This window comes from Apaloderma vittatum, unplaced genomic scaffold, assembly GCF_000703405.1.
Source record: "Apaloderma vittatum isolate BGI_N311 unplaced genomic scaffold, ASM70340v1 scaffold8194, whole genome shotgun sequence".
Lineage (NCBI taxonomy): Eukaryota > Metazoa > Chordata > Aves > Trogoniformes > Trogonidae > Apaloderma > Apaloderma vittatum.
The window spans coordinates 1,202-28,270 of NW_009710893.1; the positions used below are offsets into that span (position 1 = coordinate 1,202).

Below are 27,069 nucleotides of genomic sequence, written 5' to 3' on the forward strand. Positions count from 1 at the left end.
ATGCATGCTTACGCAGCAAATGTCTACACATCTGTTGTAGAAGAGCTAGTGAAAGGAAGGCAGCGCAGATTTATTGCTGTGGAGCAAGAATTCTTTCGACTCTGGTGGGATGCAGTAGCCACGGATACACAGAAGCAGCAGGTGAGTTGTGCTAGAGCCATATGTCCTGCTAGGAAGGAATCCACATTCTTTTCAGCAGGCAAGGAAGGGCAAAGTACTTCCCCATTTGCTTTTTACCCAGGTCTTGTGTCAGCTGTCTCTGAATCTGGTACTTCTTATGAAAGGAGCTGAGCTCTGGAGGCAGATGCAAGAGGTTAAAACCCCAGCTATAGATTAGAGCAGTGGGAGGTAGTAACCTCTGCACTGAGGAATCTTTGCAATTCTTGTTTCATCAATGACTTTCTTATTTGAGGGCATGCTAGTATGAGATGTGGGTGACTCTAAAAGAGGCTGCACCAGTGTCTATTAAACATCTGAAGCTCATAAACTGCTGCCTAACACTGCTCAGAAGAGGAAAGTGTAAACAAAGATAATGCAACAAAGAGGTGGCTGTAGATTCAACAACAATAACTGTTTCTTGGGTTTGTTTATAAGCTGTGATCCCTTTCAGTCTTTAGAGCTTTAATTTGAGGATTATTTCTTTCCTACTAAAGACATTGTAACGTTTTATTTTTTCTTTCTTGTGACATGAAATAAACATGCAGAAATTAAAGGCTGGGCTGATAGCCTAGCAGCTGGTCTTACATCACATTGCAGTGCAAGATGTTTAAGTGTTGGACCCTAAAACCAGAGGATATACAGGTGCAGCTTCCCCTAGGTACTCACTCAGAACTCCATGGTCCAGCCAACAGCAGCATATTGCTTACAGTACTTTACATTTCAGTTTGTTTAAAGTGTTAAATGTTTTAAATGACATGTAAAAGAGATACCCCTTGTCTCTTGCATTTTTTTTAAACTAGTCATTCACTAAATTCTGAATTTTCTGTAATGTTTAGTATTTAAATAATCGCTTACGACCTGTGTGAAGCTGGTATTTGTATGAGAGGTTTTGTTGTGTTTAGGGAGTTCACTGGTTTTGTACTTGCCTGTTGTGGGACAATTTTCTTGTCTGTTTTTACTTAGAAAACTGTACTGTAAGTCTGGGGTCGAGGAGTTAGAAAAAACAACATAGAAACTACTTTGCGCAGATACAGAAGAGTAGTCTAGCTTCCTAAGGCAAGTTGGTCTTATTTGAAGCACGTTACGTTGCTGTAACGCAAATATAAAGGCCTGTGTTTCTAGTATCTATTGTGGCTGTTACGTAGAATCCAAAAGAGGAAATGTGTGTCACATTTGACCTCAGTACTGCAAAACTGGTACATATGATTGAGTCGTTAATTTCCCATCCTAATTACTGATAATTGTTGCTTTTACACGTTTTTAGTCAGTTCTCTAGTTACTTTGTAGTTACTTGCCTGAAAATTAAAATTATTAAAAACAAATTCCTTTTAAACCTGTGTGCCAAACATTTAATTTCTAGTGATATTTAAGAGCTGTACTGCTTGCTAGTAAGTGGCATGTTTTTAACATTTGCAAGTTGCAGATATTGGGCCTTGAAATCAGGTCACTGGTTACTGTCCTGCTTTTTCCACTTGAACTTTAACGTTAATGATTTTCTGTAAGTATAGGTTCTCTGATTTTAATTTTGCCATTTTTTTTCTTAATTTAGTATTTTACTTGGAATACAGTGTTTAATTCTAGTTTCTTTTGGAATGTGTGCTTTGAATTAGAGTGGTAGCATTATAAACTAGTAAAAGTGCAGCCTGGGTGCTGAAGTTGATTTTACATTTCAGACAAGAGTATATATATATATAGAAGTGAAATGTATTGCAGCGGTATTCAACCAGATGTGAACCTCCTAGTTCTCAGTGCGTGTTATTTCCACAGTGTTTTCTTGTTTGGACCATTCCTATCACCTTACCATGACTTGATGTCTGGGTCTTTTAACTAGGGGAAAATAGATATGTGGAGCCCCCTCTATCTGGTTTATAGGGGCACATTGATGTAAGGATAGTACTAACTGCCCCAAGGACCACAGATATGTTCTACTACTGTAGCAGCCTGCTGCTTTTAGTACTGCTGTGTCTGCGTCCTTGGTTCCTCCTTCCTTTTGCCCAGTTGTGACCAGCAAAAGTGCTTGTCATTAGAAATACTTTCTTTTCTTTTTTTTTTTTCTTCCTAGGATTGGGTATTATTTAAATTACTCAAATTATTTTTCTTATGTTTTCAGCCTTGCAGAGGTTCCTCAAAACTTATATTAAAAACCATATTTTCATGGCCCAAAGAGGTATCTTTTTTGGACATCCATCCAAATGGGGGATAATAGCCACAGATGCTTTTCATGTAGGTCAAGACCAGTTCTGTGCTGACACCAGATATCAGTTATCTGGTCTCCCAGCATGCTAATCAGTCACCATAGTCGGCTGGAACTAATTTATGAATGCTGAGCCCTGCAGCATTTTCACAACATTGTGAAGGAGAGAAATGATTATAATCAAAACTGACAATCTGGCATCATATCTGAGCAGACACAGGGGCATTCACTGAAGGTTCCTGGGGAAATAAACATAATAGCCCTGTAATTGGCATCCTACATGACAAATATTTTTAAAAAAAATATGGAGATTTTAAAAAAAAAGAAGTAGAGATCAAAATACGTATTTAAATAAACTTTCTGTGTCAGAAGTTTGAGGTGTCTTTGAAGTTCTAGGTAGCACAGTAAATGTAATGAAAACAGAAGACTGTAGCACTTTTAGACACAGGCTATTCCTCCCTCCCTGCTGCAGCATATTTGCTATACTTGTCCACATGCTTGTGGTCTCTTCTGGTTGAAATTAAAAACAAAAGCAAAAAAAACCTTGAAGAGTTGAACAGGTCATAATGTATTGACAGTTTTTAGACTAGGGAAAAAAAGACCAGAAATTAAGGTTAGCAGTTGATTTGTCAGGCATGCAAACCTGCTACATGTGGAATAGCTATTTCTCAATAAAGCATTCTGCCTTTCACAGGTTGAGCAACGTGTCTGTGCTCTGAAGGCAAGGTGGATGCACACAGAGTAGAAAGGGTTTGTTTATGGCCATGGTGTGATGGAGCACTGTCTCCCTCAAGATCCTACAGCTCTCAGACTCCAAACTGTTACAGAGGTAGCATCCTCCAGCTCTAGTTTTGTGTATGGGTACAAGTGTGGGTAGTATAAAGGCACGGTAACAGCTCTCCTGAGAAATGCCAGAAGATCAAGGTCTGCCTGGCCTCACATCCTTTGTGCCTCCTACCTGGTTTCAGTGTAAGCTGCGTAGATCAGTGCAGCTCATTAGCTTGGGGTTTTTTTCCCATTCTCCTTTTGATAGCACTTGGTACAGACAGCCTTTTATCCCACTCTGGTCGTGGATGTCTTCTTGACAAGTGTTGTGTCTAGGTAACGTGCTGTGATCTGAAATTAATTTTGGATAAGACTGAAATGATGTTTATGTTCTGTGTCTTAATTTCAATATCACAGGTCCATCAGTTGCTTCGGGAGGGGCGATTGGAATTTGTCATTGGAGGGCAAGTGATGCATGATGAAGCTGTGACACTAATTGATGATCAAATTTTACAGTTGACGGGTATGCATATTTGAATTTAACTTTTATTTGTCATTGTTACAACCTTGGGGCATTTGTTTGTTTTTCATTTCTCCACTCCAAGAGTATTTTCTTTAAGAACTGATTAAAACACCTCTTATTCTTTACTTGCTAGTGGGTTAGCTGTATAAAAATCTTTGCTTTTAAAAGAAGAAAAAACGCAAAAAATCCCTAGTTCTGTGGTAAGCAGAAGGGTTACTGAAAGGTGGCTTGCAGTGTAATAACTGCCAATTTTAAACTCCTTTGGAGCAGAGGCCTTTTTTGCGTGTGTGTGCTTGAGAGCTTAAGCTCCTTGTGAGATACCTGTGGTAAAACTGAGGCTCTGAAACACTCAGGAAGAAAATACCTGGTAGCAATTTGAATTGTGCAGAACATGAGCCATAGAATGTCACTGAGGCCATCTGAAGTTAGTTGAAAGGTTTGCTTGATGAAGAACCCCCCATTTCTAACTGTGATCAGCAGCCTTTCTTAGCAATGAACACATATTTCCAAGAGATGCGCTGCTTCCCATTTTAATCTTATAGCTTGTGCTTCCAGCCATTTGCATGTTACACCTCTCCATCTGATGGTTTAAAGAGTCTTTTAGTATTTAGGCTTATCTCCATCTGGTTAATGAAAAGAGAAACGGGATAAATCATGCCACCGCTGTGCTATAGATGCCTGTAATATGCCAGGAGGGAGCGTCATGCTTTTGCGGGGTGGAAGGGGGCGTATCAGCACCAGCTGTCTGGCATGGCTCGTGCAAACCCGGCCTGTTCCAGGGCTGCACTCAGGGCAGCTTCCTACCTGGGGAGAGTAAAGGGTCAGAAAACACTTATCATTTGCTGATCTGACTGCACAGCATCGCTGGCCTTGCTCCTTGCTCAGTTTAAGTGTCAGTACATACGAAAGAAAAAGGTAAAAGGTATGATTGCACTGCGTGTGGAGTTCGTCTTGGGAAGATGAAGCCAGTGCTGAAATTTGGGGTTTACGTTTTGTGTCTTCTCCTGTCTGTCCGGCCAAGAAGAGCCGAGCAAACTCTGCCCGGTATGTCGGTCAGTGAGAAGAGTTAGGATAGACGCATTGTTTGTGAATGGTCTCACTAGAGAAGATATTAACCATGGGAAAGATAAAGTGAAAAGATGTCTTGCAATCTCAGTTATTCAAATGTGATATTAAACTTTGGAATGCAATTAGTCTAGAATGGGAAAGATATGGTTCTATTTGCAAATAGTTCTGAGCATGATTCCAGAACTATGAAATTAGGATCTGCAATTTTTTTTACTGTTTTTCTTTTCGATGATGATGATAATCCTAGCCTGATATAATGGAGTACTGAATAAAATCTACCATTTTTCTAGTTGTTTTACTTTCATTTAAATGGTTTGAGTTCATTTTATTGTCTGGACTTTCCGATTTGAGAGTTTCTTTTTCTTTTTTTTTTTCCCCGAACTTGTTGCAATATGAAATTAATAACATTGATTGTAAATAACCCCTTGTGTCACGATTGCTGTTAACCTTTGGCTTTTTCTCTTTTTTTTTATGATTGAGGATTGCATTCATATTGGTTTTGTTTAATGGATGGCTTCCCTGTCCCCCATCCCTTTGTCACTGATATGAGACATTTTCTGAGAATGGGTGGTTATGATTTGAGCAAACACATACTAAACCCCAGCTTGTTGTTTTCATGCAGACTCCAGCCTGGCAATTAGCTTTAGCCTAATCTATATCTGAGTACTTTTTCCCAGGCCTGTCTCTAATCATAATTCCTTTTTGTTATTAATCTTTTATGATGTTAATAAGTTATACTTGGCATAACAAAATAAATATTGTCAGTGTGAAACTTTCTGCTGTGAATCATTACATTCCTGAATCTTCAAATGCTTTGGAAAACAGCAACAAATTGCTATCCTTTAAGTGCTTATCTGTAATCCTGTATGCCTGATAAATTTTTTAAGAAGAGCTTATAACAGTGTTCCTAACGTAAACAAATTTTACTTTGCAGAAGGCCATGGATTTTTGTATGAAACTTTTGGGAACAGGCCTCGGTTTTCTTGGCATGTTGATCCTTTTGGAGCCTCAGCTACAACACCAACTCTTTTTGCTCTAGCTGGTTTTAATGCTCATCTTATTTCTCGCGTTGACTATGATCTGAAGGCTGACATGCAGAAAAACAAGGTAAAAATACCCTTAGGGATGGAACCCGTTGCCAGCCTCTCACTGATCTGTGCAAGGAGTTGTAGGTGTTTCTTTTGTAAAAGTGACAAGCTGATTGCATGTGGTAATGTTCAAATATATTGAATCTGTGTAACTGTGTAACAGTAATATCTTCATGACTTTGGCTTAAGGTTAAAGTATAGTCCAGCCTGAAGCAGGCACAAAATTTGAGCAATTGGGCAAGGCATCCAATTAGGAGCGTTGAAACTGAAGGCATCTAGAATGGGCTTCAGCTTCCCCTGGATATGTTGGTTTTCATAGAAACTATTTTAAACTGTACTGTGTATGTTTGGACATGGTGGTTGTCATGCTTGGAATATTTATTTGTGCCTGTATAAATTATAATACTAGGTCAGGTAGGGTGGCAGGTAATAATTTTTTTTTTTCTGAATTCAGTTTTTGTTTCGTGGTCTGTGTTCTCTTGCACTGTGTCCCATACACAGTATCACAATGTTGGATTCTGATCTGTCATCAGTTTTACGCACTAAATGATGTGAATATAAGGGACTTTCATTTAGTATGACCCAGGTATTAGGCAGTTTTTATGAATCTCGGGTGAAACTGAAGCGTCTGTAAAGAGGACAACAGAATTCCTGTTGAATTTGGTGATTCCAGGACCTACCACCTTAAGTTCTAAGTGAATTGCAATACTTCCTTTCTGCTAAAATCTTTTATGAGCTTTTTATAATCTTGTCCCATCTATTTTTTTTTTCCTGGCACTTGACAGCGTAGAGGCTTCCAAAACTGTAAAAATTCTGTTTCAGTTGATTAAACATTGATTCCCACCAACCACAGTGCAATCCAGACTACATCTGGGTCTTCCCTAGCTTAGAGGGCTTCAGCTTCTACTGAAACCAGTGAAGCATAATGCCTGGGGTAAGCTAGGATTTTAGCAGTGTGCTGCCTCCTTTCTTTCTCCATCAGCTCAAATAGAAAGAGGCAACACTATAGCCTCCTATATGTAGTACGTCACTTTGCTTGGGGTGCTGTTGGCTGGTCTTAAGTAAAAGGACTGAAAGTATTACACGTGGTGGAAAGGAAGATGGAGTCTGAAGTTGTTAATGATGCTGTTTCTGTGTTTGTCGTCATGGCTAATAGTTTCTTACCTTTTTTTGTTTTCCAGAAGCTTCAGTTTGTGTGGCAGGGCTCTCCTTCCTTATCTGAGACACAGGAGATCTTTACCCATGTTATGGATCAGTACAGCTACTGTACCCCGTCACAAATCCCTTTTTCAAACAGGTCTGAAGAATTTCCAAATAGGCAGAAGTATTGGTTACTTCTGAGAGTTTATATTGTTGGAGTTTTTAAGTATTTTCTTTGACTGTTTTCTTTCAACAGTATTCTGCTGCCTTCTTCTGACCTACAGTAGGTCAAGGAGATGTCTAGACTCTGCAGATCTGAGTCAGGATTGTTAAAGACCCCCAGCTATCCACCATAATACATGAAGTTTGCTCAGTACTTAACAATTCAATGCTTAAAAGTGACGCTTAGTACTGACAAACATTAAAAATACTTCAAAATATTGACAGACTTTAATGTTTTTTAGCAGCAGGAGACCTGGAACACAAATACTTCTTTCATCTACATATGTATTTATCCCATCAGTCTTTATTAAAAAATATAGAATAAAAATGCAAAGCAAACAAATTGCTGTAAAGAGAAAATGTCCAAAGCAGGACTGGGTTTTTGGTAAGATTTAAAAACTCTGGGAAGCTCAGTATGGGCTTGGCTATTGCTGATTGATTTTCTGTGGGAGATTTTCAGCGTTACATTGGGCTGAGATTTTGTATATTATTTGTGTATAAACTAAAGAGACTAAAATTCTTTTACTTTCTGAAGAAAGTCAGAGCTTTTGAAAATTTTATTTTGCTCACTGGCTTATCCGGTAAAATACTCTTTATAAACAAATTCTGCTTGGTGGAACATCCTGATTCTTGCAGAGCTGGCTGTTTTGTCCTGTGATGTCTTTATTTTGTGCCAGCAAGCAGCAGGGGCTTGGAAAGTTACACAGTGTGAAAAGGAAACTGGACAACCTTTCCCCTAACTCCACCCCTAAATAAATACTAAAACCTAAATACCAGCAATGAATATAAGCTTGAAGTTTTTTGCTTCTCACTTCCTGTGTGCTTGTGTTTTATCCAAGCACCTTTTGATGTGTTTTTCTCTGTCAAGTAAAGCCTGTTTATAGCCAATTGCTTTCTCTTTCCACTTAGATCAGGATTTTATTGGAATGGAATCGCAGCTTTCCCAGATCCACCAAAAGATGGTGTTTATCCAAACATGAGTCTCCCTGTTACAGATACTAACATCCATCTGTATGCACAAACCATGGTGGCAAACATTAAGGAGAGAGCAGCCTGGTTCCGAACGAGCGATGTTTTGTGGCCATGGGTAAGTTCATGATCAGTGTTTTCTTTCTAAGTGGCCAGTCCCCCTGCAGGGTGGGCAGTAGGTGGATGTTACTTTGCGTTTTTGCAGTACATACTGTATCAGGTACAAACCACATGTCAGTGAAGAGTTTTTTCTAGTGAGTGAGGTCCAAATGTCTAATTATTAATATTTAAAATCTAGAACTTCTGTGTACAGTCTGCTAGCTGTCTACCAAGTCTTCTACCCTACTTAACATAGAAATGTGACAAAACTGCAAAGATAACCTCTTACAAAACTATATATTGCAATATTACTTCCTTTTTTTCCTCTCCTTGTTTATTTAAATGAGCTTTTTCCATAACTGCTCAGCACAACATAACTCTGCATTAACAGAAATGCTAGCGCAACAAGAAAGTGTATTATGCATTAGGTAGACACGATCTTTTCTAACTGATGTGTAATAATTTTTTTATGTAGTCTTTGTATTTTAGTTAGAAACACAAGTATATCTGACCTTGGTCATTCAGACACTTCTTTAGCGATGTGCTGTGCTAATTGCATCCTACAGATACACATAGCACTGATGCACTCTCACTATTTTTAAGTCCTTAGAAAAAAATAACTTTGCCTAAAGTGAATGTACAGTCTGGTTCTGAATTTTGATGGTGCTGTAGGTATGATAATTACAGTATTAGAAGATGATGTGTGGCTATTTCACCACAATTCCTGTTGTTGCAAAGAATGTTTTTCTGACTGATGCAGCTTTGAGTCACTGATTTGTTTTTCTCCCGTGTTTGTCACACTTGCTTATATTGAATTCATTTATTTTTTTAGAGGCTGAGGAGAAAAGTGGGATATAATACTCTGTAGTAGTGCTATAGTGAAAGTGGTGCTGAAACAGGGAGGAGAGAGTTTTAAATAGAACAAATAAATTCCAAACGTCTAGATCCAACCATGCGGTTTTCCAATAACGTAAGAAAATCTCAGCCTTCCTGGTTTATGACTTCTTGGTTTCATGACTCCCTGGTTTATGTGCTTGTGACAATGAGCTTTAAACAAAGTAACAGAATTTTGTTATTTACTCCTAGTGCTTTGTAAAGTAGAGAGAAATACTCTCTCGCTAAACTGAGCTATTTTTTCATAATTACAAATATTTTGGAGTACTTGGATATTATTTTTTCCTTCAGTTAAAATCAGGAAGCGCGCACCTTCCCATTCAAGGTCAGACCTCACATGTAGACTATTGGCACTTTTGTGATGAGTTATGTGGTCAAACAAGTGTTTGTTCATTGTCTGAAGCACCTGGTTGTGCAGGAGGAGGCACTGGGCTGTGGGGCAGCATGGAAGTTCCAACCTGGCTCTCTAGGGGCCATAGCAGCAGATGTAGGAGGAGGTATGGAATTATCTTAAGGGCTAAAACTGATCCTTGAGATGTTTTTTGACATGTGTAGTAGTTGAACTAACTGAAGAGCAATGTATAGTGTTCCTGTGCAAAGTTTTGTTCAGATGGTGAGTGGATAGGATGACTAACTACAGCAGGCTCTTCTGGATGTCCTCCTCTACAGAGCTATGGTGCTCCTCAGCTTCTATTTTGTGTCAGTGGAAGTGGAGTCTACCAGCCTGGAACATCCACTTCTGAGTTACAAAGTGTCTACTTTTTATGACGATCATGAGTTGAAAGTAGTGCTCTCTGAACACGGAGTAGTTTTGACCACTAAATACATTACTTCTTCCTCACAGATTTAACTGGAGTCAGCATTAGGAAGTCTGGTTTGCACCTACTGCTGTGCTTTCCAGTATTTGGTTTGATATGTTTTAGTAGCTCATTCCTGTTTGAAGTTGTTTTCCAGTTTCTACTATATGCATGCAGAAGATCTCAGGGTATCTCAGAAAAAGTTTTCTCTCTGGGAAGTAGAAATTCCACTTTCCTGCTGAGTCACTTACCCTGTTAGGTCTGAGGGGTAGGCATGTGCACTAGGATTCATAGTGCAGAGGATGAGACAGTGAAGTTACTTGAAACACCTAGTAAATGCAGAAGGGATGGAGGCGGTGCTCCTATCTGGGGAAGAGAGAGGATGATAATTGCCGCTGAGTTCAACTGAACTCATCACATTCAACTCATTCATGAGTTGGATGGGTTCGTCTCATCAGGTTAAACTCTCTGAGCTCATCAGGTAAAGGCAGGGGTGGAAGATGGGATTGCAAAGAAAATAGAGCCTCCCTGGCCATTTCTTCAAGCATCTGCTAAGCTTTGAAGTCAAATTGTTGAAAGCATCTTTATTTTGAAAATGGCATCAGAATTGACTTGTGCCATGTTTTCTGTCTGAAGCACAGCCACAGGAAGATGAGGATGCATTAAGCCGGTGTCAGTGTTGGAAGGCTTCAGTTAAGCCTTTTTATGTGGAGAAAGTTTCTGAGCATGTTATTGTGCTTGATGGATGCCTATACTGTAACACTAATACATGTGGTGCCATAGCTGACCAATTTGTTTTCCTTTTTAGCTACTGTATTTGAATGAAGGTGTGATTAGTTATGCCTTTTTTTGAAGTGTTTCTATGTACAGATAGCCTGTATTGAGATGCCTTCAACAGAAGGCAGAAGTTGTGCAAGCATGCTGGGGAAAAAAAAAAAAAGAAAAGGCTTTAATACATAGCGTATCACCTCCCTAAACTATCTGGGTGAGCATCAGAAGTACTACAGGCTACTGTCGTGATGGGTTATCAGCAACACATTGGGTGACGTCGTACTACAGGTATCTCTGTCCAGATCATTTTGTTTCCTGTCATGTCCTCAGCACTTCCTAAAGACGTAAGCATTCTTAGAGCAGAAAATAAGAACTTCCTTATTTCTGTTAAGTGGAAGAATTGCAGTGTTAAAGAAACAAAGATAGTCTTTCCAGGCATGTATGCATGCATTTTCCGATTGGTATCACGAAATTTCGTGCTCTTGCACGATACGGTGTATCAACACACTTGTCCGTATCTACTAGTTGGTTGACAGTTGATCTGTGTGAGTAACCCTACCCATTCTTTGCATTGTGTAACCAATAACTTTTATGTGGGCAGTCAAAAGAAATACCACTTTGATATAGACTAGTGTTAAAAAAGATCTTTTTAAATTACATGACCCAAAGTCTGTTTTTGGAATTTCAGGGCTGTGACAAACAGTTCTTTAATGCATCTGTTCAGTATTCCAACATGGACCTGTTGTTGGATTATATTAACAAGCATTCTGATGAGTTTGGAGTGACTGTCCAGTATGCCACCGTTGGCGATTACTTCCAAGGAGTTTATGGCAGGAATCTTACATGGGAAATTCGGGACTCTCAAGACTTTCTTCCATATACAACAGGTAATTGCATTCACAACTGCAAAATGTCTGCCTCAGATGTACATATTTAAAATTTTAATAAAGGGACATTGAGAAAAAGAAATCAGAGAATCGTTTAGGTTGGAAAAGACCTTTAAGATCATCAAGTCCAACCATTAACATAGCAATACCAGGTCCACCACTAGACCACCATTAAGCACCGCATCTAAACATCTCTTAAATACCTCCAGGAATGGTAACTCAACCACTTCCCTGCACAGCCTGCTCTAGTAAAGTAAGAGGAAAAGCACCATCTCCTTGTAACATTTATTTTCACTAGCAGATGTCATCAAAAAGACAAGTTCATCCAGTCTTACTGGTATAAGAAAGATGGTAGGGCAGTGGTTGGAATATTTTCTTCAACCTATTGGACTCATTCTGCTTCAGATAGAGATTTTTTTGTTTGTTTCATGTTTGGACACTTAACTTGGAATTTGTTGTTTTCTCTAGCTCTCACTCGTTAGAATGCACAAATAACTATAGTCTCCTAGGTATTCTGCAGTATTAGATGTCCATGTTATGCTACTCTTCCCCAAAAATCAGCTGTAGTAAGGGGACAGTGCACCAGGATCCAGGGAACTGAAACTGATAACCTGAAAAATACCTGGAAAAAGGTGCATGGCCAAATAGAGCCATGTCCCATCGTTACAGTTTAGAAGAACTGGATTGTGCATAGGTTAGAGCAGAGGTGAGAAATACAACACAGAGTTATCTATCAGTGTCTGAAGGAGAATTGAGGCAGGTAACTAAAGGGACCAAGGCAATCTGAAAGTTTTTGTGGTACTTGTTTATTAGTACAGTGGAATAGGAGTAGTCAAGTGAAACAGTTGGTGCTGAGGAGTTGGCATCTACACTGCATAATTCCAGGAACATTGTATATAATATGGTCGTGTGGACTGAATGCCCATTAATGCTTGTTAGATACCATCAGGAGTCCAGGTTGTGACCTCCAAAACCAATCTTGTATGTAAAGCAAAGCATACTGTATAAGAGGACTGGTAGATTTACTTCAAAAGCTTGTTCATGATCCAAACACTAATGGAGATGAACCCCTAAAGTTTCTTGGAATTCTAGGAGAAAGTTGTGTCTTTTTTCATTAAAGAAAACAGTTTTAAGTTCTGGGTGGGAAAAATGGTGCTATAACTGAAGTTTCAAGAAGTAAAGATGCCAGCTGTGTTTCTGAAGTTTAATAATATGATGTAACACAAATTCATTGTGGCTGCTTGTTCCTTGCTTGCTTGCTTCTTGCTACGCTAGCTTAGCTTTTCAAGCAGAGCTGAAAGGTACTGGGAAGACAGGGAAGAAGGCATGTCATACCCAACATCCCTTTAATCCTTTTCCCCAGTAAATTTGCCCTTTTAGGCTTCATATTGAAGAAAGCAGCGAGAAGACACAGGTAACTTCTCCATTTCTAAACTCATTAATTTGTTTCATTGCCTGGATTACAATTAAAATATAATTGATACAATTAAAATATCTTTCTATATAGTTGTAGGTACCACTACTTCATCACATTTTTGGCACTGTGGATGTATGTCTCGGACTATTACACGCCAAATTTAGTTTGTACATTCCATATTAACTTTTAAATTAATAAAAATAACTATTGCTTCCTGTGAATCATTGCATGGACCGATCCCTTACTCACCTCCCTCTAGGGATCATGTCACATCTAACAACTTGCTGATAAATGCACTGCCAGTTTTAAGTGCTAATATCCTTTTACATCTGGGCTCTTATATTTTTTTTTGGCATAATTTACAGACAGTAGTTGAATGCCATTAGCTTGCATAATAGCAGCACCTTCAGTGTTCCAGCTGGGTGCCCACACATAGATGCAATTTCTTCCCCAAACGGCTTACTGTGCCTTGAATTGCAGTATAGATTGGAGTGCACTTTCTCCCACATACTATTTTGCTTCTTGATGATTAATCCTCTCTCATTCTTTCTATGCCATTTTGTTATGAGTCACTGGGCTCAGTGTCACTTCTGACATATGCCTTGGAAACTCAAGTTTTAAGCCCCAGATAAGTATTTCCTGTTTCAACTCTACATTCCTTGTGCTGTGCTAGTATGCATATGTAACTCTTCTACTTGTAACCTTGAAAACTGAAATGATATTCATTCTGTCCAAACCTCTAGCATTTTTCAGGCCAAAAAGTGTTTCTCCTGGAGTTTTTGAGCAAAAGGTCCCATTATCATCTTTCATTCTAGGTTGATAGCAGATGGTTCCAGTTGCATATATGCACTTTATGAAGCTCTTTCTGCACCTTCTCTCTGGAAAAACTATTTATCAGTCATATATTTTAAAAAAAAATCCCCCCAGGCAAACAAAAAATAAACCCCTAAGTAGAGATTTGGTAAACTAGCAGAAGTTAACTGGTGAAATACTTTACACTGACCACTTGAGGGCATCTTTTGATGTAGTTTGAAGTGCTGTAGTAGTTTGGAGTAATGTTATCACGTCACTGTTTATATCTCATTTTGAGAAAACTGAATTTAAGATAAATCCTGTTGACTAAAAGGGGGGAATCTAGAGAGCTTGTATCAAGCAGTAACCAAGAATTATAATCCGCTTTCTTTATTAATGAATAATAAAATTTGCTTCAGTGAAACCTCTAAAGTTGTTTTGTGCAGATCCACAAAGAAGAAATTTCTGCAAACACGGGTTAACTTGGAAAACTTTGGAGGGCTCACAACTATTCCATTTGGTGTCTATGTGTAAACCCACAGAGGTTTCATGTAAGAAGCTGCGCAGTAGTAGTCTACTAAATAAAAATCCAAGTGATAACTAAAATGGTATTTTGACATGTAGTGGATCTGTTCAACTCTTAACAGAGCCGTTTCAAGCATGGACTGGGTTTTACACCTCTCGGAGCACATTAAAAGGAATTGCAAGGAGAGCAAGTTCACTGCTTTATGCTGGAGAGTCTGTTTTCACACAGTATGTCCAGAAACACCCCACAGGTTCTATTTGCAAACATGGAGCCTTAAAGCAACTTCAAAGTCTTAGATGGGCAGTTTCAGAGGTAAAGATTGATTTGGTTTTTTTATTGTGAATGAAAATGGTTATTGCCAAAAGGCAAAGCTTTGCTTAGACATTTGAACTGGAGAGTTTCAAGGTTGCTTTTATCTTTTTAGAAATAACTGTCCCCTTTAGCAAGTCATTAGTAAAACATAAAACAGTTTTTGAAAAAACTGCTTTGAAACATGACTTCAACCCCTTAGCCATGCATTCAAGACACAGTTACTAGCAAATGTTTTCTTAAGCTGGTAAAAGAGTATATGGTTTCAAACTTTGCACATGAAATTCCTTTTCTTAATGTTAGATTTATTGTTTAGAAAATGGGGGGGATTTAATTAACAAAACTGAACAAAATTAACAAAAACTGAACTAACTGAATACTGATAATCCCTACTTATGCAAGTTAGAAGAGGAAGGGCAGGTTTGTTTCTTCAAAGTTCAGTAGCTGCGTGTTCAACCTCACACCATTAACCATTTACACGCCTCAGTGCATTTGCTGGTAACAAATATTTTGTCAGCTACGCTCTTGACCAGATTTTAGTAGGAAACGGAAACCCCATCTTGTTACCGTATTTTTTCTGCTTTCTTGTTTTTGGTAACTTGTGGGTTTTTCTCCTTTAAGTATGTAGTTTTAGTAATTTCTAAATACTAAGAGAGGATAGAGGGAAAGCCATGTGCATTTCATCTTTGACCATTTAATTCTATATGTAGCGATGTGTAATAGGCCAAGTGTGAATCTGTGACTACAGCTGTAATACTCATATTAAATTATGTATCTGAAGGTTAGTGAACTGTGTTGATACAAATGCAAACCTGAAGTTGTCATCCTGTTGCATTTTTACCCTTCAAACTACTCTTAAATATAAGGTCCAGCACCACGATGGTATAACAGGCACAGAGTCTCCCAAGGTGAAGGACATGTACATGAATAACTTGATGTATGGAATGTTCAACGTGAAGAAGCTAATGGCTTCCATAATCTTTGACATGCACAATGCGAAGAAGAACGGAGAGGTCTATTCCTATGTTTACGATAAAGTCTCGGAAATACCAGGTACTTTTTAACACAGGCTTTCCAGTTTTCAGGCTGGCTTATGAAAGCTGTCATGTTTTCCTCCAAAACAACCAACAGAGAGTGTACCACCTAAGTTCTGTGAACTACAGCTGGAAAATCGTGTCTGCCTTATGCGACCTGCTAGGCCTAAGGCAAACTCAGATGAATTTATGAGCTCTCAGATCTTCAGCATCTGAAATCAGGACCTTTAAACCAATGTTATTCAGAACCCTTCCACAATTCATATGTTATGCCTGGCTCCCAGATTCAGACCTCAGCTATGTAATGGAGAGGAGGAGAGGTGCTGATGGAGGTAATTACTAAACCAACCTTACTGTACAACACAAGATTTCACAGTAAGAAACACAGTCACAGCTAAGAAATGTTCTTGCTATAGTGAACTTCCAGCTTGTATAAAAAATTAAAGGAATTTTTAAGGAGTCTGTTCTAAAGGCTGTACATTCCCTTTTATCTTTACTTTGGCGACTTTTGGAACTGTCAAATGTAAGTAGTGTCGTGGGCTGTGGAACAGACTGATTTGATTTTTTACAGGGTTACTTTTAGATTAGGCTTCTCGTTTGCTCTTCGGTATAACTCATAAAGTTAATACTGCATGACACTGAGTTGTGGTAAGCTGCTTATTTTCACTAAATACATTTGCATTCAACTCTTGTGTAATTTTCTAAATACACAGTCTTTTTTTATTGGGTAAAGAATAGAAGAATAAAGCAGAAGAGGCTTTTGTGAAGTACTATAAATGTTTTCCTTTTATCAATAATGAAGTTTCACTGTGGGGTTTTATGTTTAAGTTTTGTGAGACAGTTGTACCTAGGCAGATCTCTCAAATGCTTTTTAATGTCACATTTTAAAAATACCTAGCTTTAGTGACTGATAGCTTTGTTTGTGTGCACAAGGTGCTACAGATGTTGACCAGTATGTTGTTGTCTATAATCCACTGGCATGGAACATCACTACCTTTGTCACGGTTTCTGTCAGCCACTTGGCAATGAGTGTGTATGATGAACTGGGACATTCTGTACCAGCACAGGTACTTCAACTTTGTTTCCTTGGGTTGCTTTTCTTTCACTTGTCAGTTCTCACCGGCTTGATCCTACCTCCTGTCCAAGCATGTTAATACATATTCTTAGAGTGAAAACTAGTTCAGGGTGGGATTATTGTAGTCTTCCTTCAACTGATTTAAGTGGGTTTTTTTTTTACTTGCCTGTTCTGTCAACTAGAATTTTTTTGTCTTAGTGTCCAAAAGGGCTCCCTGCTCTTCTAGTGTGTTTGATTTGTCCTTTGCATGCCTGCTATATGTACCCTGGCACTTTTTATCTTGCTTTTCTTTCTGTAAAAGTTAGTGTTTCCAATAAAGACTTTTTAGTTGAAGCCCTACCCTACAATTGACAGTCCTATCTGTACAGTTGAGAAATTGCCTTGAGGAGTAAAAGAGATTTAAGAAACTTGGATCTTATTTACAAGCCCAAAAGAAACTGTGGACAGTCAGCTGCAATATGACATATCATTCTGTCATAGCCACGCTCCAAGAGGCCAGCTGTTCCCTGGGAGGGAAGAAAGTGGCCTCGAGTGAAAGCTGGCACTGGTCTTTCTAAGGAGCGTTTGCTGTAGAAATCACATCATCGTCAATGGCTTGATAAACCTGTAGAAATGCCTCCTGCCCATAATGCCAGAAGAGCATGACACAATTCCAGATCTCCCCTCTGTCTCCAAATGCCAGCGAGATCAGCAAGTTCAGCCAGCTGTACGGAGTTTCTATAAGCCGTGGCTTATGACTGTGAGTCAGCCGCTAAGCACCACGCAGCCGCTTGCTTATTCTTCCGCATTACCCCCACCCAGAAAAAAGTAAAACTCAAAGCTTGATATAATAACAGTTTAATAATTGAGGGGGAAATATTACTACAACAATAATAATGGTAATGGAAGGGAAGGTAACAAAAAGATAAATCAAACCCAAGAAAGACAAGGGATGAACAATGCAATTGCTCACCACCCACTGACTGAGGCCGAGCCAGTCCTCAAGTAGCAATTGGCCCATCCCAGCCAACTCCCCTGAGTTTCTGTACTGAGCCTGATGTCCTGCGGTATGGAACATCCCTGTGGCTAGGCCAGCTAGGTTTGGCCAGGCCGTGCTGCCTCCCAGCTTCCTGTGCACCTGCTTGCTGGCAGAGCAAGGGAAGATGAAAAGTCCTTGACTTAGGGTAAGCACTACATAGCAACAACTAAAACCTCAGCGTGTTATCAGCATTGTTCTTGCACAAAATCCAAAACACAGGGCTGTGCCAGCTACTAGGAAGAAAATTAACTATCCCAGCTGAAACCAGAACAGACTATCACTGTGCATCAAGGCACACTGTAGTCAGGTTATGATACACAACAGCTGTCTCCTGTTCCTGCACAAATACGTAATGATGGGGTAAGACTATACTGCCTTTATCTGGAAGCTTTCAGTCTCTTTGCTTACCACAGGGTCATGCTTACCTGTCAGCCACTTACCTTTCAGAAGTCTTGCCGTCTGAATTACTTCACCTTGTAAGATTCCAGGAGGAGACTGATGTGTATTGAAAGCCTTTATGTCAGAGTTTAGGATACCCTGAAGTCGTCATTCTTTACTTTAAAAATACAAAGTTCTCTATTCCAGAGCTGGTCTGTATTAATTTTTGCTAGAAGTTACCCATATATGAATGTGGATAGTCACTTGAGGCTAAATGAAGTCTCTCTTTAATGAGAAGGTAGTTTAGGGTCCTTTTTTTCCAGTACATGCATTCATATCACACACTTCTCCCTTTTGAGAGAAAGAAAGCTTTAGCTCAGAACCCTGATGTGAGTATGTGGCTGAGAGGAACTGGGGCTTTGCAAGTACCTTCTGCACTGTGTGTGTGAATTGTACGGTGAAGGGAGGGAATGGGCAGAGGCCCTGTTAGCACCCGAAAGGCTAGGAGGACTGTGGTGTGAGTGACGGGACATATGCCAGTGCACAGTGTGAAGACACAGACACCTTGCTTTGGTTTCTGGTTAGCCATAACTAACCTCGTTGCCCATGGAATCTGCACAGTATTTCAATAGCCCCATTTTCTTGCCCCAAACCAAAAGTAGTACTAAATTATATAATACTAAGGAGCAGGATATGAGTAATTGAAAGGTGATTAACAATTGTTGTTTAAGGTATTTTGGTATCAAATGTGTTCTGTTTGCTGTTCAAAAGTATGCCACATGCCTCTACCTCCTGCTCTGTGTGCTTTTCTTAAGGCAAGGGGGTGTTTGGCTGCTTTTTCCTCTTGGCACAAGGTTTCTCATACTTGCACTAGTCACCTCCCTTATGTTTCAGTTTATTTTCTGTCATTTGACTGTCGTTTGCAATTATTTGTGCTCATATAGACATTTTGCAATGTGATCTTAAATCAAGATCTACAATTCTGTGTTCATATTAAAGAACTAACTGTGGAATTTGCTTAGAGACCCTCTTTCCTTCACAAAAGGGCTAAGCTTGTCCAAGTTCACCAAACTCCCAATTAAAAGCACGGATCTACATTATAATTGAGAAATATAAGAGTGGCATGTTTAGAAACTTATTTTTAAAGTAGTACTTAAATTTTGTAATTTAGGGCTTGCAACACATGAAGGTAGTTGCCTCACTAATTTTCTCTAATGGCGTTTTGTTGTGTATGTTAACACACAGGTTCAAAGGTCGGCAGAGTCCGGTTCTACCTATGATCTCCATATTCTAGTTGCAATAAGTGGTCTGAGCTACAGAAAATACAATGTTAAACCCTTGAATGGTAAGCAGTCTGCGTTTATTGGAAAATCAGTCAAGTACAAGCGAAAAGCTGTAACTCGTGCAGGTCGGCAAAGTCGACGGTTGCTTCCTGTGGTTAACAACTGCTACCAGGTCTTGTTTGACCAAAACACAAATCTAATGCACAGCATTACAGAAAGGTGAGATTGCCTGCTTGTCACAAAATGTCTTTTACAGTATTTCTCCTTTTATCTCCAGTTCACACATCCTTCCTACAAAAAAACATCAACACTAGCCTAGGTGTGGTTACGTACTATTTCTGTAATGTTGTTGCCCTGTTTAACCATATAGTCAGTTTAAGGTGACATATCACAGTATTAACTAGTATATTATTGTATTTTAGATCTAAAGAGGGTTATGAATGTTTGTGTATTAAAAATAAATAAGCACACAACTATGGCTATACAATGAACTATAAGTGATAAAGCATGAGCTTTCTCTTGCTAACAAGTCGTGTTTTGCAAGACCTATATCACTGTTCCTGTAGTAAGAAACTAGAAAACGTTTTGAAAGGAAACACTTAACTAAGGGAATTCTATTTAATCAGACAAACAAAATGGAAGAACCATCAAGATGGAGGTGAGATTTGGGTGTTGCAGTTAACAGTGTTTTTGCAGACAGTGCCTGCTACTAGCAGTGGTGACACCTGATGTTTACAGTCACTGCCTGGGACTGGGATGCAGAAAGGCTCTTGCTGATACTTACTCCTATAGTGACCAAGGCCCCTGCTGGCTCTTGTGTGCCACGCTAGGGGTGCCGGGTAGTAAGAGGGGTCACAAGGAAGTAAAAGGTTGTACCTTTGGTGAGTAGCAGACAGGACAGGTGACCACCAAGAGTATTCCATTCCATGTATGTCATATTCATTATGAGCTGAGGGATGATGAGGGTTCAGCCCTCTACTGCAATGGCCGGTGTCCAAGGAGGAGTGTCCATTCTGCCTACAGTGAAGCTGGAGAGGGACTGTTTACAAAGGCATGTGGTGATAGGACAAGGGGCAATGGTTTTAAACTAGAGCAGGGTAGATTTAGATTAGACATTAGGAAGAAGTTCTTTACTATGAGGGTGGTAAAACACTGGAACAGGTTGCCCAGAGAGGTGCTGGAGGCTCCATCCCTGGACACATTCAGGGTCAGGCTTGATGGGGCTCCGAGCAACCTGATCTAGTTAAAGACGTCCCTGCTCACTGCAGGGGTGTTGGACTAGGTGACCTTTAGAGGTCCCTTCCAGCCCAACGCATTTTATGATTCTTCTGTCTTTGATCCAAATCCTGAGTTCCTGAATCCAGCTCCTGTATCCAGCTCCCCACTGCTGCTGAGCCTGGGGCTTGCCCCATGGCAACTGCTCTGCAGTATCAGTGGGGATTGCTATTGGCGAGGGAGTTGGGTTCATTGTTTTCTAGGTATTTGTGTATCGTTCATTATTTTTATTATTGTTTTATTAAAGCTGTTTAGTTTTCCAATCTGTAAGTCTCTCTGCCTCATTCCCTTTCCCTTCCTGTTTGGGGAGGGAGACCAGTTAGAGAGCAACTGTCAGCGTTTAGTGACCGGCACTTGACACAAGCCCAGAATGTTTGAGTTTCAGGACGTTTGCTTTGCAGTAATGGGAAGGAGTGAGGTGTCAGGTCAGAATGGGAGAAAAGATTAAAAAAATTTACATCTTCAACTGCGAAACCTTGTAAAGTTTATCTCCAGCGGTTAAGACTTCTGGGTCCTGCCTCTGCACCTGAAATGCCCTATAACAGGATAAGACTTGGATATATTTTGCTCCTCAGTCATTGCAGTTTGTAGATTGCTGTATTAACACTAGCTAAAATGGTTAGCAGTTTAAACTGATATGCTAGACTAAGTGAGTTTTCCTGTACCACCACCAAGGCTCCAAAACGAGAGCAGCAGGTATCTGAGGGCAATAACATCTTAAATTGCCTTTCCAAAGACTCTGATATGGAGTCACAAATAGATGAACTGCAAGCTTCAGGTGAGAAAGGAGGACATAAAGTAGCTAGTAAGTGAGTGTAAATTTTACTATCCTGTTGCCACTGTATTTGCTGCTAGTGTTGAATATGAAAACTTGCATCATACTGATTTACCTAGCTACAAAGTCAGTTAAATGAACCTGATTGTTCGTTAATATGGTGCAACGTACCTCATTTTTGTGCAAGGGGTAGATTTTGATCCTTTAGCAACTCTCCTGTCAAAACAACAATGTTGTTTCTGTCTTAAGATGTTTCTGGCTTACAAAAGTATAAAATGACTTAACAGCTCCATTTATTTGCACACTAACAGATGTCTTGATGGGAAACACTTTAATTCTCTGCTGTCCTCGTTTCCTAAGTCTTATAAAATTAACGTGTTTTTTTTTCCTTATGTTCACAGCCTCATTCCTGTTGCAGTTCAGCTTTGCATCTATTATGTACAAAATGTTTTTGTAAGTAATATGTTTTTTTCTCTTCTGTGGATTCACAGGGATACTAATCAGACTGTCCAGTTGACCCAGGAGTTCCTTGAGTACCATGTGAACGGAGACACGATGAAAGGACTCATTTCAGATAACTACTTATTTAGCCCAAATGCTTCAGCTGTTCCAGTATTAAAAGCAGTGGGATTGGAAGTAGTTTCTGGAAACTTGATGACAGAGATACGACAGTATTTCTACAGGTACAACACCACTACAGCTTCGCTGGAGTGTTTAGTTCTCTGTAGATACATAATGAGATTAATTTTGTGTAGTTACTCCTAACCCGTGACCTCTGTGTACTGTTTAGGATTTACACAAAACAAGTAGCGTGCATCTGCTAAATGTAGTGCTGGAGAAGCACCTCCTTTAAATAGCACATGTTGGTGCAGGAAGGGAGGTGGATATTGTTTGGAGTTACCTTCTGTGGTTCGCTTTATAGTGCAGCTTCTGTTTGGGATCCTGGTTCCATACAATTAGATGAAAACTGCAGCTAACATCTTCACGTAGGGGTGGAATTTGGACATAAGGGTTCATTTTTATAATTGTGAATATATTCCTTGCAAGTGAATTAGAGAAAGGTGAAATGAATCCTGTACAAGGACACACTGCCTCCCGATGAGCTAGGTACTTTTCTGCGTTAAAATTATATTGGTCTATAACCAACCCTCTTTTAAATCCAGTTATTTGATTGAAGCCTTTTGCTTTACATGACATTTTACAAGGACTGTAGTTGAGAGGGACCTTTGGAAAACAATGGGATTCCTGGATCAAAAATAATGTTGCTCAAATTTAAAATACACCTGTGTTCTACAGAATGCAAATGTGTTACTGAGGGAGTCTAATTACTTTAATTTTTTAATTAATTTTAAGAAATACAGAACCTCTGTAATCAAATTAAAAGTCCTCTTTACAATTGCAAAACTAAAGAAAATTGTAGGTTACAATTTATTCCAGCTGAATATCTGTACATTTGAAAATTAAATTGAAATTACAAATAATTCTACAGGAAATAGATAGAAAACAGGCAAGAGAGTTTTGTGAATGTGGGATGACATCTTGAATGATTTGCAAGTCTTGACTGATCAAGTGTTCCACTTTATAAACTCTGGATATCTTTCTTGTGATTTTCACAGTAATGTTACCGCTGGGGATTACAAATATGCAGTATATACCAGGATGTATACAGTACCAGAAGGCTACGATGGGAAGTTGCTTTGCCATAGAATCGAGCAAGAATACAGAGTTGGGCCTTTGGAATTAAATCGTGAAGCGATTCTAAGAACAAGCACAAATTTGAACACCAAGCAACTACTCTACACTGACAGCAATGGCTATCAGATTCAGAAAAGGCCGTTCAGGACGTACGTGAATAACACAGTGGCTCGGGTAGGCACAAAAATGTAATCCGAAGTCGGTTGTGACTTATCTTTGTTCTCCATTATTGTTACTTAATTTAATATTATCTCTGCATGATTTACTGTGTATTTTCAGAACTATTACCCTATGGTCCAGACTGCCTACATTGAAGATGATGCCATGAGGCTGGTGCTGCTTGCAGAGAGAGCTCATGGCGTCTCAAGTCAAGCAAATGGGCAAGTGGAGGTAACGTATGAAAATTTTATTATTTTTTCCTAGGAGAGCGTAATTTCATGGCTGCTGGTAATGTGAGTAAAGCATGATGGCTGATTACTTTATTTACCATAGAAATTTACCTTATTGATACAGGTGATGCTTCACAGGAGACTGTGGAACAACCTGCAGTGGGACCTGAATTATAATCTCACTTTGAATGACTCTTCAGTGGTTCGGCCTGTGATTTGGCTTATTTTAGGAACAAAGGCTCTCACCAATGTGTTGTATCGCACGAGTGGACTGGCATTAGAACACAGGCCAGTAGTAATGTTTGGAGCATTATCAGGTAACTCATTCTGTCTCCTGTGCTATATTTACCATTTGAATGCCTTGTTTATTTTGCTCTGATTTATGCTGTTAAGTTTGTAAATGTAGACTTCAAGCCTGCTGCTTGGCAAAGTTAGTATATACTGAGTTAGGAGGCAGATTTGGAGCCTGCTAATTACTTTGCATTAATTTCAAATATGGATGTTGTCCAAGCATATGAAATGTTTCTCTTGATGTGTAATTATCTCTACTTTCAGAAGAGAATAAATTTTGAAGCCTCAAATGAGAACAAAATGTCCATACAGGGAGCTAGTGCAGAGCAGCTAGTGGCACAATAAATCAACTTCCTGCATGCTGAGTCATTAATGACCATTTTTGAGTCATTCTTTTAAAAATATTTGTTTGACTTACTAACTAAAACTGAAGCCTGGTAGTTGCTATTACTTCAAGCAGTGAAATTTGCTTTATGGAAAGCTCCAATACATTTTTCCAGTTAAAATCATTCTGCTTTTTGCTTTGTATCTCAGAAGGCCTTGGAGGAGAAAGCAGAGCACATGCTTTGCATCTGCCTTGGCAGGAAAAGCAAAAATCTCTTTACCCTTCCACAATACGCTAGCCAGGCTTGTGTGTGTGATGGATGCTTGATGTTTGCCTTGTTTCACTTTGCATGGAGGAGATAAACCAAAGCTACCCAGACAACTTCAGCAGAATTCAGTCTACGGTTCACCTGTAACCGTCCCACCTAATCTTCATCTCCAGACTTTGAGCATTCCAGGGTGGAGATACAGCTCTGATCATGCGGAGCAGATCCACCACGTCCGTATGGGTAGGTGCCTTCCAAAGAGTGGCTGGATGTTACATTTAACGAAGATGACTTTCTTTTCTTTCTATCTTCTGTGGCTAGTATTTTTATTTATTCAAAGTGTCAGATTTGTCTTTCAAGAAAGTTAATTGTACTGTGTGATTTCTGTGCTCAAACATTAAAATATTTCTCCTGCATGCGTTTCATCATGCCTATTAGTGTTATTCGTGTCAACAGTGGGAGCTGGGTCTTTCTTGCTCTTGCTAATTTAAAAAAACAGCAGTTAAGTTCAAATTGTGAGAGTGTAAAGTTTAAAAAGAAGTTTTAAAGCTGTTTTTATTTTTAAAGTAAGAAAATGTTTGCATTTTGTTTTCTCTTAAAGGTAAACAGAAACAAGGTGATGCAGACTTGAGTCGTGTCCTGCTAAGAATTAGGCACTTGTACGAAGCTGGAGAGGATCCTGTGCTGTCTCAGCCTGTGACGGTAAATCTGAAGGTAAGTGCAATCAATCAAGACAGCATCCCACTTGGTATGGTTTTGTTCTAGAGAGAACTGGGGCTGGTATGAAACATCATGTGTGCTGGAGTCTCCACAGAAGATAGATACAAATATACCAATATAACTTCAACCTCAGAGGGAAACAGGTCTTTTTTGTACTCAGCCTTGCAACAGAGAAGCCGTTACTTCAGATGAAGTTGCCATCCGCACAGCGTATGATGATCTGCAGAAATATCAGTAGGACTGGTTCTGTTGAGCTCTTGGTTGTAAAATATTTGCTGCGTTACCTTAACCAGGGCAAAGAATGGGATTGCGTATTGCTGTTTCTTTAGTTTGGCAGGTCAAGGAAATGTGGACAAGATTAAAGGAAACTCCATAGATTATTTGTGCAAGTTGTTGAACCTTTGGTTGCTTCTGTTATGTACTCTGTATTTTCAGTTTCTCGTTTATTTCGTCTTTCATATAGAAGTACAAGTATAGAAGTATAGTAGTAGACAGGGTTTTATTGTTTTAAAATATGAAGTTTTGGTTGTGGTGACAGAAATGTGGGGAACAAGGTGTGTAGCATTCTCTGTGTTGTGTGACCTTAACAGATCCATGCTGGAGATGAAGTTTCTACTCTGATCTAACTATGTAGTAGACTGGCGAGTGTGATGCTATTCTCAGTAAGTGGTGGTTTGATACCTTGTGTTTTCTTTACTCGCAGTCTTTGCTAAAAGGATTAGGATCAGTGATCACAGCAGAAGAGCGATCACTTACGGGCATCTGGGACATAAACACTTTGAAGCGCTGGAAATGGAAGACTGCACAATATCCAAGCAAAGGTGAGTTCAACAGGGTAGATGAGTCCTTATTGTTGTTGGCAGTTGAAGCTTGATGAATAGTGTAAATAAAATATAAGAATATTTTCAAAATTAAAAATATATTGATATCTGGCACAGGCTGCAAATAGTAGGATTTAGCAAAGATTCCCTGCAAGTACTAGACTGCTGTGTTTCTCTGATGTTTCTCTGATGGCTTGTTTTGCCTCAGAGTGTTAAAAGGCTTGAAATCTTGGCAGAGTTATCTTTGTCCAGATAGAAGTGGCTACTTCATGAACTCACACTTGTGACACAGATTGATTTTTGTTAGATGCTGATGAGTTGTGTTAATCTAAGCTTAAGTCTCTGCTGCAGAAAAGCAGCCGCAGTTAAAAATCCCCACTGTAATCAGCTTGAAGGACAGTGTGGATATGATTAAAGTTAGGGCTGACACTCAAGTCAAACACTGTGGGTGACCTGATTTAATTTCTCGTTCCAGTCATGCTTGGACATTGTCTTTACTGGTGCATAGATTCATTTATGTGTCTTATAAAAAGCCTGCAGAGGTTTTGGGCTGGGCTAGCTGAGGGTTTACAGCTCTACTTGACCTGCAGCTAGGAATCTGCTTGCTGTTTACTCATGGTGAGGAAAAGGTACATAACTGGGGAATTGTTTTGCATTTTCTGTGTGAGTCAGTGTGTGAATTGTTGTATATTTTAATTTTACAAATAGGTGCATCTTAGGCTCTGTAGTACTTACAGCTTTTAAGGAGGAAAATCTGCTCAAACACCAGCTTTTGAGGAAGGGATAAGTTAAAACTTTTGAGATATGGTAGTATGCACATTTGAATAAAACTCCGTCTTTAATAAATTACCAATGTTTTTGTGTTTTACAGGATTCTCCAACAGCACAGAGACCTCAGAAAACTACATAGTAACTGTTCACCCAAAGGAAATAAGGACTTTCTTCATATACTTTCAAGGTCAATAAAGTTCGACATTGTATTTCAGGAATGAATATGTAATAGGTTCCAATTTTTGTTTCAAGATATGAGTCATGATCTTGAAAAACATTCTACTGCTGTTAATGAAAGAAGTGGTAAATTTGGAATAATGTAAATTTAATTAAA

The 27,069-nt window shown here is 39.2% G+C and overlaps 1 protein-coding gene across 1 annotated transcript; it reads left to right on the top strand.

Moving 5' to 3' along the window:
- On the top strand, positions 1 to 27,069 carry MAN2B2 (mannosidase, alpha, class 2B, member 2). Its single transcript, XM_009867433.1, has 18 exons — positions 1 to 141; positions 3,536 to 3,641; positions 5,644 to 5,816; positions 6,979 to 7,094; positions 8,069 to 8,246; positions 11,378 to 11,576; positions 14,433 to 14,623; positions 15,487 to 15,673; positions 16,588 to 16,721; positions 19,371 to 19,627; positions 21,950 to 22,141; positions 23,075 to 23,327; positions 23,433 to 23,543; positions 23,667 to 23,859; positions 24,514 to 24,666; positions 25,025 to 25,137; positions 25,847 to 25,964; positions 26,836 to 27,069. Exons 1-18 carry the CDS (start codon positions 1 to 3, stop codon positions 26,928 to 26,930), a joined length of 2,910 nt encoding a protein of 969 aa, XP_009865735.1. The 3' UTR covers positions 26,931 to 27,069.

Excerpts from the sequence above, each read along its gene's own strand:
- MAN2B2 (XM_009867433.1), top strand. The coding sequence starts at position 1 with ATGCATGCTTACGCAGCAAATGTCTACACATCTGTTGTAGAAGAGCTA. Across the intron at positions 7,095-8,068 it reads CAAATCCCTTTTTCAAACAG|ATCAGGATTTTATTGGAATG; the intron begins GTCTGAAGAATT and ends CTTTCCACTTAG. Across the intron at positions 16,722-19,370 it reads GACATTCTGTACCAGCACAG|GTTCAAAGGTCGGCAGAGTC; the intron begins GTACTTCAACTT and ends GTTAACACACAG.